The sequence below is a fragment of the Oncorhynchus nerka genome, linkage group LG22, assembly GCF_034236695.1.
Source record: "Oncorhynchus nerka isolate Pitt River linkage group LG22, Oner_Uvic_2.0, whole genome shotgun sequence".
NCBI classification, from domain to species: domain Eukaryota; kingdom Metazoa; phylum Chordata; class Actinopteri; order Salmoniformes; family Salmonidae; genus Oncorhynchus; species Oncorhynchus nerka.
The window spans coordinates 29,093,825-29,108,806 of record NC_088417.1 but is presented as its reverse complement, the minus strand read 5'-3'; the positions used below and the strand labels follow the sequence as shown (position 1 = coordinate 29,108,806).

Sequence of the window (14,982 nt, the reverse complement as noted above, 5' to 3'; positions counted from 1 at the left end):
TTACTTGGCAAAAAATAGAGGGATACGACACGGCAGTCAGGGGAAAGGAAAAGGGACATCCTACTTCCTTTCTTTCTTTCTTTCCACCAAGCTAGATACCGTCCGACACCCTTTCTCTCCCTCTCCACTCCTCTTCCTCTGTTTTATATTCTTGTAAATTATCCTTGGCTTCCACTGAAGTGAGTGGGTCAGTAAAGGCCTATATAATTAAGGTCAGGGTGAAAGAGAGAGGGATGAAGAGGGTGGAGAGAGAAAGAGAGAGAGGAGAGGGGGCTTTAGCCTTTTATCCTAGTGTAGCCATACTATTTGAGCTGTAAATAGACACATCCGAGGTGACGCCTGCCCTACTGCCACTGTCTGTTTGTCCCACAGTTACACTCCTTGTTGTATCCCTTCCTTCATCATATATCTCCCTCCATTCATTCGTCCCCCACTCCCTCATGTCATCATGTCTGTTTGCATGGGCGTAAAGTTATGTTAGGGTAAATGAACCACCATGAAAGCTTTTTTTCATATTTTCTTTTAATCATCATTACTATTGCTGTCATTATTGTGATCGTTACTATTGTCATTATTGTTATCGTTAGTGTTTTTGAAAAAGCACAACAGGGTTGGGCACCTGATTGACCAGAGAGTGGATGTTTGATTAAGTCAATGACTTGTTTTAATTGAAGGCCTAAATGGCTTTCATATGACTATGAACCTTTATCTTCCATTTGGATTTTATGTAGATGAACACATTACTTTAATGGTCTCCGTTTACGGAGAGGAAGAGGGAGGGATAGAGAGAGGAAGGGAGGGAGTCTCCCCCTTTAAAATCCATGCAACAGCCAGATGGCTGTCTTTTCTTGCATGAGATTAAAATATGTTTCTAATTCACAGCGTTGCTTCCTAGGTAAATTAATATTTCAAGCTAAATCATTTCTGTTTTGGTGGAAGTAGCAGGAGGGGAAAAGAGAGAATAGAGCTCTATCTTTTGTTTGGAAAAGGTAGGACAGATCCCACTAACAGATTGTGGTGGCGCAGGTACAGCCGGGGCGGCAGTTAGCGCAGTTTAGCGATTCTTGGAAAACGTCGATGTTAATTGACTGCTCGGGGAAGCAAAAAACATAATGACTCATTATTAGTCATGAACAGGGATGCGAGAGGAAAAGATAATTGCAATTATTGCAGTCATGATAAAGATACATTGATTAACAAAAAGAACAATGGTGTAAAAATGAGCAACATAATGTTTGCCTCTGATTGCGCTTCTCATAAGTTCTTTAGTCCAATGCTTGTGTGAGTACACAGCTACACAACCCAGGTACACACAGAGGGCTTCTATATCTTTGTTCTCTTGCTCTGAAAGGAGGAAATCCTTATAAACATGGTAATTATGCCCCATCCATTTGTTAATGTATTCTGGAAAATATATTAGTCTAAACAGCAAATGACAAGGCAGTCTAGAGACATCTAGACCTACTATCTCTCCACCATTCAGAGACATCTAGACCTACTATCTCTCCACCATTCAGATCTGGGCTCAAATATTATTTGGAGTGACAGATGGGTGGGGTTTTCAGTTTTGCAACTAAATTCTTTGAAAATATTTCAAATAGTATTTGAAACCAGGTCTGCCACCAGTGTACAGTAGTACTGTAGTACTATCGCAACATCAGTATTACTATCTTACCACCAGTATAGTATCATCTCACCACCAGTATAGTATCACCTCACCACCAGTATAGTACTGCAGTATCTCACCACCAGTGTAGTATCATCTCACCACCAGTATAGTATAATCTCAACACCAGTATAGTATCATCTCACCACCAGTATAGTATCATCTCACCACCAGAATAGTATCATCTCACCACCAGTATAGTATCATCTCACCACCAGTATAGTATCATCTCACCACCAGTAGAGTATCATCTCACCACCAGTATAGTATCATCTCACCACCAGTATAGTACTGCAGTATCTCACCACCAGTGTAGTATTATCTCACCACCAGTATAGTATCATCTCACCACCAGTATAGTACTGCAGTATCTCACCACCAGTATAGTATCATCTCACCACCAGGATAGCACTGCAGTATCTCAACACCAGTATAGTATCATCTCACCACCAGGATAGCACTGCAGTATCTCAACACCAGTATAGTATCATCTCACCACCAGTATAGTATCATCTCACCACCAGGATAGCACTACAGTATCTCAACACCAGTATAGTATCATCTCACCACCAGGATAGCACTGCAGTATCTCAACACCAGTATAGTATCATCTCACCACCAGGATAGCACTACAGTATCTCACCACCAGTATAGTATCATCTCACCATCCGTATAGTATCATCACCACCAGTATAATATTATCTCACCACCAGTATAGTATCATCTCACCACCAATATAGTACTGCAGTATCTCACCACCAGTATGGTATCATCTCACCACCAGTATAGTATCATCTCACCACCAATATAGTACTGCAGTATCTCACCACCAGTATGGTATCATCTCACCACCAGTATAGTATCATCTCACCACCAGTATAGTCTCATCTCACCACCAGTATAGTAACATCTCACCACCAATATAGTATCATCTCACCACCAGTATAGTACTACATTATCTCACCACCAGTAGAGGCCTATCTCACCACTAGTATAGTACTACAGCATCTCACCACCAGTATAGTACTATCTCACCATTAGTATATTACAAACTCACCACCAGTATAGTACTATCTCACCAACAGTATAGGCCTATCTCACTACCAATATACTACTACTACAGTATCTCACCACCAATATAGTACTTTCTCAACACCGGTGTAGTACTATCTAACCACCAGTATAAGACTATCTCACCACCAGTATAGTACTTTCTCAACACCGGTATAAGACTATCTCACCACCAGTATAGTACTATCTCACCACCAGTATAGTACTATCTCACCACCGGTATATTACTATCTCACCACCAGTATAGGACAATCTCACCACCAGTATAGAACTATCACACCACCAGTATAGTTCTATCTCACCACCAGTATAGGACTATCTCACCACCAGTATAGAACTATCACACCACCAGTATAGTTCTATCTCACCACCAGTATAGTTCTATCTCACCACCAGTATAGGACTATCTCACCGCCAGTATAGAACTATCTCTCCACCAGTATATTACTATCTCACCACCAGTATAGGCCTATCTCACCACCAGTATAGGCCTATCTCACCACCAGTATAGTTCTATCTCACCACCAGTATAGGACTATCTCACCACCAGTATAGTTCTATCACACCACCAGTATAGTTCTATCTCACCACCAGTATAGGACTATCTCACCACCAGTATATTACTATCTCTCCACCAGTATATTACTATCTCACCACCAGTATAGGCCTATCTCACCACCAATATATTACTATCTCACCACCAGTATATTACTATTCACCACCACTATAGGCCTATCTCACCACCAGTATATTACTATCCCACCACCAGGATAGTACTATCCCACCATCATTATAGAACTATCTCACCACCAGTATAGGCCTATCTCACCATCAGTACAGTACTTTCTTAACACCAGTATAGGACTATCTCACCATCAGTATATTTCTCTCTCACCACCAGTATAGGACAATCTCACCGCCATTATAGGATATTACTATCTCACCACCAGTATAGGCCTATCTCACCACCAGTATAGGCCTATCTCACCACCAGTATAGTTCTATCACACCACCAGTATAGTTCTATCTCACCACCAGTATAGGACTATCTCACCACCAGTATATTACTATCTCTCCACCAGTATATTACTATCTCTCCACCAGTATAGTACTATCTCACCACCAGTATAGTGCTATCTCACCAACCGTATAGTTCTATCTCACCACCAGTATAGTTCTATCTCACCACCAGTATAGTTCTATCTCACCACCAGTATATTACTATCTCACCACCAGTATATTACTATCTCTCCACCAGTATATTACTATCTCACCACCAGTATAGTACTATCTCACCACCAGTATATTACTATTCACCACCAGTATATTACTATTCACCACCAGTATAGGCCTATCTCACCACCAGTATAGTACTATTCACCACCAGTATATTACTATTCACCACCAGTATAGGCCTATCTCACCACCAGTATAGTACTATTCACCACCAGTATATTACTATTCACCACCAGTATAGGCCTATCTCACCACCAGTATATTACTATTCACCACCAGTATAGGCCTATCTCACCACCAATATATTACTCCCTCACCACCAGTATATTACTACATTATCTCACCACCAATATTCTACTACTACAGTATCTCACCACCAATATAGTACTCTCTCATCATCAGTATATTACAATCTCACCACCAGTATAGGCCTATCTCACCACCAATATTCTACTATTACAGTATCTCACCATCAATATAGTACTTTCTTACCACCAGTATAGTTCTATCTCACCACCAGTATAGAACTATCTCACCACCAGTATAGTTCTATCTCACCACCAGTATAGTTCTATCTCACCACCTGTATATTACTATCTCACCACCAGTATATTACAATCTCACCACCAGTATAGAACTATCTCACCACCAGTATATTACTATCTCACCACCAGTATATTACTATCTCACCATCAGTATATTTCTATCTCACCACCAGTATATTACTATCTCACCACCAGTATATTACAATCTCACCACCAGTATATTACTATCTCAACCAGTATATTACTATCTCAACACCAGTATATTTCAATCTCACCACCAGTATAGGCCTATCTCAGCACCAGTATAGTACTACATCTCACCACCAGTATAGGCCTGTCTCACCACTAATATTCTACTACTACAGTATGTCACAACCAATATAGTACTATCTCACCATCAGTATAGTACTTTCTTACCACCAGTATATAGGACTATCTCACCATCAGTATATTTCTATCTCACCACCAGTATGTTACTCTCTCACCACAGGTATAGTACTATCTCACCACCAGTGTATAACTATCTCACCACCAGTTTAGTACTATCTCACCATCAGTATAGTACTTTCTTAACACCAGTATAGGCCTATCTTACCACCAGCACAGGACAATCTCACCACCAGCACAGGACAATCTCACCACCAGCACAGGACAATCTCACCACCAGCACAGGACAATCTCACCACCAGTATATTACTATCTCACCATCATTATAGGCCTATCTCACCACCAGTATATTACTATCTCTCCACCAGTATATTACTATCTCACCACCTGTATATTACTATCTCGCCACCAGTATATTTCTATCTCACCACCAGTACGTTACTCTCTCACCACAGGTATAGTACTATCTCACCACCAGTGTATAACTATCTCACCACCATTGTAGGCCTATCTCACCACCAGTATAGGCCTATCTTACCAACATTATAGGCCTATCTCACCACCAGTACATTTCTATCTCACCACCAGTACATTTCTATCTCACCAACAGTATATTACTATCTCACCACCAGTATAGTTCTATCTCACCAACCGTATATTTCTATCTCACCACCAGTATAGTTCTATCTCACCACCAGTATATTACTATCTCACCACCAGTATATTTCTATCTCACCACCAGTATAGTTCTATCTCACCACCAGTATATTACTATCTCTCCACCAGTATAGTACTATCTCACCACCAGTATATTACTATCTCACCACCAGTATATTATTATCTCACCACCAGTTTAGCACTCTCTCACCACCAGTATATTTCTATCTCACCATCAGTATATTAAATTAATATATCTCCACAAGTACAGTACTGTCTCACCACCAGTATAGTACTCCCTCACCACCAGTATAGTACTACAGTATCTCACCACCAGTATAGTACTATCTCACCACCAGTATATTACTTTCTCACCAGTATTGGACTATCTCAGTATGTTACTCTCTCACCACAGGTATAGTACTATCTCACCACCAGTGTATAACTATCTCACCACCAGTTTAGTACTATCTCACCATCAGTATAGTACTTTCTTAACACCAGTATAGGCCTATCTTACCACCAGAACAGGACAATCTCACTACCAGTATATTTCTCTCACCACCAGTATGTTACTCTCTCACCACAGGTATAGTACTACAGTATCTTACCACCAGTATAGTACTATCTCACCACCAGTATAGTACTATCTCACCACCATTATAGGCCTATCTCACCACCAGTATAGGCCTATCTTACCAACAGTACATTTCTATCTCACCACCAGTACATTTCTATCTCACCACCAGTATAGTGCTATCTCACCACCAGTATATTTCTATCTCACCACCAGTATATTACTATCTCACCACCAGTATAGGACTATCTTACCAACATTATAGGCCTATCTCACCACCAGTACATTTATATCTCGCCACCAGTATATTACTCCCTCACCACCAGTATAGTACTATCTCACCACCATTATAGGCCTATCTTACCACCAGTACATTTCTATCTCACCACCAGTATAGGACTATCTCACCACCAGTATATTTCTATCTCACCACCAGTATAGTTCTATCTCACGACCAGTGTATTTCTATCTCACCACCATTATATTACTATTTCACCACCAGTATAGGCCTATCTCACCACCAGTATAGTAATACAATATCTCAGCACTGGTATAGGCCTATCTCACGACCAGTATAGTACTACAACATCTCACCCACCAGTATACAACATCTCACCACCAGTATATTACTACAGTATCTTAACACCAGTATTACTATCTCACCACTTGTATAATACTACAGTATCTCACCACCAATATAGTACTCCCTCACCACCAGTATATTACTATCTCACCACCTGTATATTACTATCTCACCACCAGTATATTACTATCTCACCACCAGTATATTACTATCTCACCACCAGTATATTACTATCTCACCACCTGTATATTACTCCCTCACCACCAGTATATTACTATCTCACCACCAGTATAGTACTACAGTATCTCACCACCAATATATTACTATCTCACCACCAGTATAGTACTACAGTATCTCACCACCAATATATTACTATCTCACCACCAGTATAGTACTACAGTATCTCACCACCAATATAGTACTCCCTCACCACCAGTATATTACTATCTCACCACCAGTATATTACTATCTCACCACCTGTATATTACAATCTCACCACCAGTATATTACTATCTCACCACCAGTATATTACTATCTCACCACCTGTATATTACTCCCTCACCACCAGTATATTACTATCTCACCACCAGTATAGTACTACAGTATCTCACCACCAATATAGTACTCCCTCACCACCAGTATAGTACTATCTCACCATCAGTTCATTTCTATCTCACCACCAGTATATTACTCCCTCACCACCAGTATAGTACTATCTCACCACCAGTATAGTACTATCTCACCACCAGTATAGTACTATCTCACCACCAGTATAGTGCTATCTCCCCACCAGTATAGTACTTTCTCACCACCAGTATAGTACTTTCTCACCAACAGTATAGGCCTATCTCACCACCAATATTTTCTCACCACCACACTTCTGTGCAACAGATGCAGACAAGATTAGAGCTTTATTGATTATGTGTCACTCGTGGATCTTCCTCAACAAACTCAGAGGTGATTGCCCTTGTCCCTGGTCCTCGAGAAAGAAAAGCACACCTGTAAGCACAAACCCGCTAGAAGTGCATTAACCCTGATGTCAATGTTGAATATATGAATGATAATATCTGGGTGGCTGTAATGAGTGATAATGCTCTGACCTTTGTTGAGTGTGTGTGTGTGTCACCATTTGTTCCCTATCTTGTCACGTCCTTTGACCAGATAATGATCAGATTGTCTCTGTTCATCACTGATTCTCCTTCTGTCTCCCCTCTCTCCCCCTCTCTTTTCTCCCCTCTCTCCATCTTCTCCCATCTCCCCTCTCCTCTCTTTTCTCCCCTTTCTCCTCTCCTCTATCTTCTCCCATCTCCCCTCTCCTCTCTTTTCTCCCCTTTCTCCTCTCCTCTATCTTCTCCCATCTCCCCTCTCCTCTCTTTTCTCCCCTTTCTCCTCTGCTCTATCTTCTCCCATCTCCCCTCTCCTCTCTTTTCTCCCCTTTCTCCTCTCCTCTATCTTCTCCCATCTCCCCTCCCCTCTCTTTTCTCCCCTTTCTCCTCTCCTCTATCTTCTCCCATCTCCCCTCCCCTCTCTTTTCTCCCCTTTCTCCTCTCCTCTATCTTCTCCCATCTCCCCTCCCCTCTCTTTTCTCCCCTTTCTCCTCTCCTCTATCTTTTCCCATCTCCCCTCCCCTCTCTTTTCTCCCCTTTCTCCTCTCCTCTATCTTCTCCCATCTCCTCTCTTTTCTCCCCTTTCTCCTTCTTCTCTTTACCTTTCCTCACTTTCCTCCTCTCTCCTCTTCTCTCTCCCCTCTCTCTCCTCTCCTCGCTCTCTCTCTCATCTCCCCCTCTCCTTTCCTGTAGATGGAACGTCCTGGGACTGCAGGGGGCATTGTTGAGTCACTTTGTGGAGCCGGTGTATCTCCACAGTCTGACGGTGGGCAGCCTCAGACACCCGGGTCACTTCAACAGGGTGATGAGTCAGAGACTGGAGTGCCTCGGACCGCTGCCTGCCACTTACAGACGCAACCAGCCTCTTCTTAGTGGTAAGAGACACAGACAGACAGACAGACAGACAGACAGACAGACAGACAGACAGACAGACAGACAGACAGACAGAGACAATGCAACGCTATACAAAATGTATCATGATGATCGTTTTAACTTTGGATATGTTTTTGGATAACAGTGTGTTCACCCTCCATACACACTGAGGTAGGTCGTGCACATTACTCATGAAGGGCATTTTCCCTCTCTAAAGATCCCCAGTGCCACAGAACTCTGGGTAATTAGGTGTCATAAGGATGAATATTTTTACAGCTCCATCATCATCAGGAGTGATTATTGTACAGAAGGACCTTTAGTGATGATGGTCATAATGAATTTATCATTGAACAACCAAGAACACTGTAGAGTCACTTGGAAGTTGTCTGAAGTATTAAGTTAGGTACTGAAGACAGTCCCCACGTAAAGGACATAGTATGTCTCCATAAGATAATGGTTCCTTCTGCTCGAAATGTGAATGTTTTGCTCAAAGGTTGACATAAATTCTTTGAGAAATGTTTCTCTTTCATTTCATCGTTGTTGACAAAGGGCAGAATGGTGACCTTTACCTTGGACAAGCAAACCCTCAAAACAAAACAGACGTGGCCACAGACATCTGCCACAAGCATTCTGCCTGTCATTCTAGACATCCTTCTGAGTGTGTTTCAAGTTTTATTAGTCCCATGTACCGGATGCGCATGGTATACACCGTCCAACGAAGTGCTTACTTGCAGGTGTCTTCTCGACAGTGCAACAACAATAAGAAATAAGAAAATATAAGAATATGAACATGAAGTAAAAAGCAGAATAAAAGTAGAATAAACCAGAGCGGGTCCGGATACAGAATTCTAAATAATGTCACAGGTCTGGGTCGGATCTGTTATGATTGTCACGGGCCAATTGTGACTGACTGATCCAAACGTAGTCGAGAGAGAGAGAGAGACATTTGATCATTTATGCTACTGCTCTTGCTTTTCGCGAGAGTGGAGTGTGGCTGCTTGTAGCTTGTTACCCAATCATAAGTCATCAAAGCTGCAATAGGCTACAGTCATAGAGCCTCCGTGTGTGGCAAAAGTTAGGAGATATCTCATCAATGGAAGATGGAATTCAAATGAAGGAGAAGGATAGGCTACATGACCAATAGCCAACAGGTAGGCTGCGACTTAATATTCTGAATGGAGTTGTTGTTATTTGTAACTGTAGGATGAGAAATTGCATGCACTGCAGCCTCAATTAGCCTAGCTAGCTAACGTTAGCTATTTTAACTAGCTTCTCCCGGTTTGATGCAGTTAAGACAGATACAAAGTCATAATATTTTAAGCTACTTTATTAACTGGTGCTGATAAAGCGTGAGAGGAGGGAGAGAGGTGTGAGGGAGGGGCTGCACTGTGAGCGAGTGACACAGGGAGCAGGGAGGGAGAGATGAGAGACAGCAACCAACCAATTGACTCGCATAGACTAATAGGTGCCATAGCTAGGTTACTTATCATCAAACATTATTTTTTCTGCTGCTTCCCTCACTCGGATCAGACCTGGTCTGGATCCGACCATGTCTACATACGGAATGGGTCTAGTTGTTCTCTGGTCCGTTCGGAACGTGTCTCTATATTAAAAAAGTATTTATGCAGATCGGGTCCGGGTGGGAAAGCCCCAGGTCCACTTCAACTTTTTGGACCCGTGAAGACCTCTAGTTGGAGCGGTAGGCAAATTGGAATGGGTCCAGTGTGCCTGGCATGCTGGCCCTGATGTGGGCAATGACCAGACTCTCGAAGCACTTCATGATGACCGAGGTCATTTGGGAATGTCACTTTGTTTTTCTTGGGCACTGGGACAGTGTTGGTTTCCTAAAGTAGGTGGGGACTGCAGCCTGGGACGGGGACAAGTTGAAGATGTCCGAGAATATACCCACCAGCTGGTTAGCACACATGCTGAGGATGCAGCCAGGAACACCATCTGGGCCAGCGGCTTTATTCACTTTTTTGAGAGTTTACCTCACGTCTACCTCTGAGGGTGAAAGCACCTGGTCATCTGGAGCAGTCGAGAGTCTTCCTGGATGGCTCGGTATTGTCTGCCTCGAAGAAAGCATAGAACGTGTTAATCTTGTCTGGGAGGAAGGCTTCAATGGGCGCCGACTGCTGGTGTGTCTAAGACGTCGGCGCTGAGGAGGGCGCGCTTCTTGCCGGTTCGTGTTCGACTTAGCTTTTTTTATGGCGATTAAGAAGAGGAAGGAAGCGGGGACTCCATGCTAGGCTGAAAAGACGGGCCTACACGGCCTCCTCTTCCTAGCATCCTGATGACTAATGTCCAATCGCTGGAAAATAAACTTTGTAAACTCAGTGCAAGGCTTAAATTGCAGATGGACATCAGGGAATGCTATGTCTATGTGTTTACTGGGACGTGGCTTTGTGTGTGTGTGCGTGCCTGCGTGCGTGCGTGCGTGCGTGTATCTTTGCTGTCTGAACCATGGAGCCAGTAAAGGACAGGGGGAGGGCTGGGGGAGGAGGAGAGGAGAGGGGGTCATTGGAGAGATGGCCCTACTCCAAATCAATGTAATCACAGCTCTTATCAGACAACCATTCATTGTGGAGGAGGGAGTGAGCAAAGAGGAGGTGGACGGAGAGGGGGAGAGAGAGGGGGAACGAGAGAGAGAGAGAGAGGGAGGGATGGATGGTTCATTCCATTCACTCCCAGGGCCCATGCTCTCTCCTCCTCCACCCTCCCTCCACCTTTTCATTCATCCTGCCCTGATGAGATCCTCCACCATTGTGTCTGGGCCTCTTGTTCAGGGAAATGGCTGGGTTATTTTAAGTCCTGTCATATGAAAGGCTCTGGCTCTGACTGACTTCCCCAGGAGCTCTTATCACTGCCAACCAAATGACTCCACCTGCAGCAGAGAGCAGAGGGGACTAAATACATCAATGAGGTTGTCCTTCAAAAAGTCACCTGGATTTAACCAAACCGGGAGACACCACACTGGAGACACGGCCTGGAGTTACTTTTACTATTAGAGAGCGTTTTACATTGTATCCTGCTTTGCCAGTGCTGCCTTTTGCTTCAATCACATTTAAGACTTTTCAATTGACATTTGTTCTTGGATGTGGCGTGGTCTAATAACGTGTTGTCCCCTCCACCCTCGCGGTCCTAAATTGCATGTATCCTGCGTTGCCGGTACTGCCTTTCGGCCTTGCTCACATTTTTGACTTTTCAGTTGTCCACTCAATATTAATGGCGCGTGTGCGTGCATGGCTCTAAGCAGTGGCCACAGAAATGGTTCTGGAAGTAATTGTAGCGTTAGTGGTGGTGGGTTTTTGATATGAATATTTACATTTTCCAGCTATTATAATTACTATACATCACATAACCACAGGTTTGAATTGGTCTACATCATGAGCTACCTGCAGAGCACTAACTAGAATAGAGAAACTGATCAAGACTTCACAGAAAAATCTAATTGGCTATTACAGAGACACACGAGAGTCAAGTCGATTGAAGGGATCAAATGAGGCATGAATAGAGGCAGTGTGATAGAGAGAGAGAGAGGGTGAGAGATGGAGAAAGAGGGGGAGACGGGAGAGGGAGAGGAGGGGGGGTGGAGAGAGGGAGAGGAGGGAGAAAGAGAGAGAGAGGGGGGAGACAGGAGAAAGAGGGGGAGACAGGAGAGGGAGAGGAGGGAAAGGGAGAGGAGGGAGAAAGAGAGAGAGAGAGGGGGGAGTCTTTTGTTCAAAGAGGTGTGTCTCTGTAAGAGAAAGGAGGGATGATAATAAGGACTGGTGATTGTTATGTCGGCAGGCAATTCATTCCAGCTCTGAAAAGCTATAGAAAAGAAGGAAGAGAGGAATGAAAGACTGGTGAATGGAAGAGTGAAGATGGGAGGATGGGGGAATGAGTCTGCCACAGAGAAAGATGATCACTGAGAATATGTGTTAAATCTATTTTGTGTTATATCTCAGAATGCATGGCTTTGTTTCCATACAATTATATGACCAAGTCCTTTTTCTTAAGGTATCTTCATCAAAACTGATCCATCTTCTAACTACTGCAATAGTAATAGCATGATTAATTATGAGCGATTCGATCATATCATTAATATGGACACTTAAAGACTTAAAATTTTTATTCAAATGGAGATATATTATGGGTGCATCGTACTTTGCATGAGTTCTTAGTTACCCCGTGTCAAGGTAAACATTCCTACTTTTATTTTCTACTTTGTTTCCACCGGTGCATAACTACATTATAATCAGTGTTGATGTCTTGACAATGCTGCTGGAGTGTGTATGTTTTTTTTTAGCTGCACTCGGCAGGGGCGCTAATTCCCTGTGTCCGTAGGGGGGGACTGGTTGTCACTTCTCTTGTTCTGTAACACTGGGTGCTAATTCATTGTACATGAAGTTTAGTGGCTGAGTCTCCTCTCCTCCTCCCATCCTCCTCCTCTTCCTCCTCCCCCTCCTTGCCCTTCTTCTCTCCTCACCATCCTCCTTTCTCAAAATCCTCCTCTTCACCTCATCTCTTCCTCATCCCATTTTCCTCCTCGCCACCTTATCCTCCACCTCTCCCCCTACCCTCCACTGCTTTTCGTGCAGAGTGCTATCGGAGCGCTAGGCTAGCTAATTGGATGTGAGAGGCTGTGTCTGATTGAGGAGTCCAGTGAGGGACCTCAGTATCTCAGGCACAGTGTTTACCACAGAGATAGTGAAGCTTCAAACGCCCACGTTACATTATCCACGTCAACACGTTTCCCTTTAATGAAATGCACACTCACATGCTTAATAGACCCTCGGTCTTTCGTTTTCTTTCACTCTGTCTCCTCTCTCTCTCTCTTCCCCCGCTGTTTCCTATCCCTTTCTCCCTCTCTCTCTCACCCTGGTGTCTCCCTTTCTCCCTCTCTCTCTCACCCTGGTGTCTCCCTTTCTCCCTCTCTCTCTCACCCTGGTGTCTCCCTTTCTCCCTCTCTCTCTCACCCTGGTGTCTCCCTGTCTCTCGCTCTCTCTTCCGATCCCTCCCTCCCGTCTTCTCTCCCCCCAGTGTCTGTAACTGCTCTCTGAGGAGAGGGGCTGGGGTATGAACAGCTTGGAGATAGAGAACCAGGTTGACTAAGCTTTTGCACCAATGCAAACGTTGCATCTGTTCTTTGCTAGAGGGAGTTAACCACAAAAAAAAGTGAAAATGAAAAGCAAATGAAAGTATAAAGTTCAGGTTCAGGTGAAACAAACATACAGTCATTTCATGTTTCAGCTGTTTTGTGTCCTTCAGTTGTTGCATTAGCGTAAAAGTGTAGCAAACATGTGCCTTGGCCTCTATTGAACAAGACGGTCCCCTGTCCCCAAGTGTCTAATCTCCCGTGGACAGACTTCATAAACAGTACCGTAGATCTGTCATGATACAACGGGATGCAAGAAGATAACCAGCCGTATTAGTTACGGCGCTTGGGCTTTTCGTCACTTTGTTATTTGGACAAATCACAATTTCGCAGGTGTTAGCATCTTTTGAATTTCGGAAGGGCAGGGTACTTTTGGCCCATAGACTTGCCCATAACTTGCAAAGAGAGAGGGTGGAGCTCTTCATTCCAGTTCTGATCCTCGTTTTATCTCTTCTCAACGTGTAGGTTCTCCTTTACCCAAATCCAGATAGCAGATGTTCTGAAAGAGCTGCAAAACCTGGACCCGTACAAATCAGCTGGGCTTGACAATCTGGACCCTCTATTTCTGAAACTATCCGCCGCCATTGTCGCAACCCATATTACCAGCCTGTTCAACCTCTCTTTCATATCGTCTGAAATCCCCAAGGATGGAAAGCTGCCGCAGTCATCCCCCTCTTCAAAGGGGGAGACACCCTGGACCCAAACTGTTACAGACCTATATCCATCCTGCCCTGCCTATCTAAGGTCTTCGAAAGCCAAGTCAACAAACAGGTCACTGACCATCTCGAATCCCACCGTACCTTCTCCGCTGTGCAATCTGGTTTCCGAGCCGGTCACGGGTGCACCTCAGCCACGCTCAAGGTACTAAACGATATCATAACCGCCATCGATAAAAGACAGTACTGTGCAGCCGTCTTCATCGACCTTGCCAAGGCTTTCGACTCTGTCAATCACCATATTCTTATCGGCAGACTCAGTAGCCTCGGTTTTTCGGATGACTGCCTTGCCTGGTTCACCAATTACTTTGCAGACAGAGTTCAGTGTGTCAAATCGGAGGGCATGCTGTCCGGTCCTCTGGCAGTCTCTATGGGGGTGCCACAGGGTTCAATTCTCAGGCCGACTCTTTTCTCTGTATATATCA

The 14,982-nt window shown here is 43.8% G+C and overlaps 1 protein-coding gene across 1 annotated transcript in view; it reads left to right on the top strand.

Annotated features, from left to right (window-relative positions):
- Nucleotides 1-14,982, top strand: part of adarb2 (adenosine deaminase RNA specific B2 (inactive)) — a 224,321-nt gene that overhangs the window by 202,258 nt on the left and 7,081 nt on the right. The window contains exon 8 of the mRNA XM_065007116.1: nt 8,522-8,703. Coding sequence (XP_064863188.1) covers nt 8,522-8,703 — 182 coding nt within the window. The remainder of the gene's footprint in view (nt 1-8,521; nt 8,704-14,982) is intronic.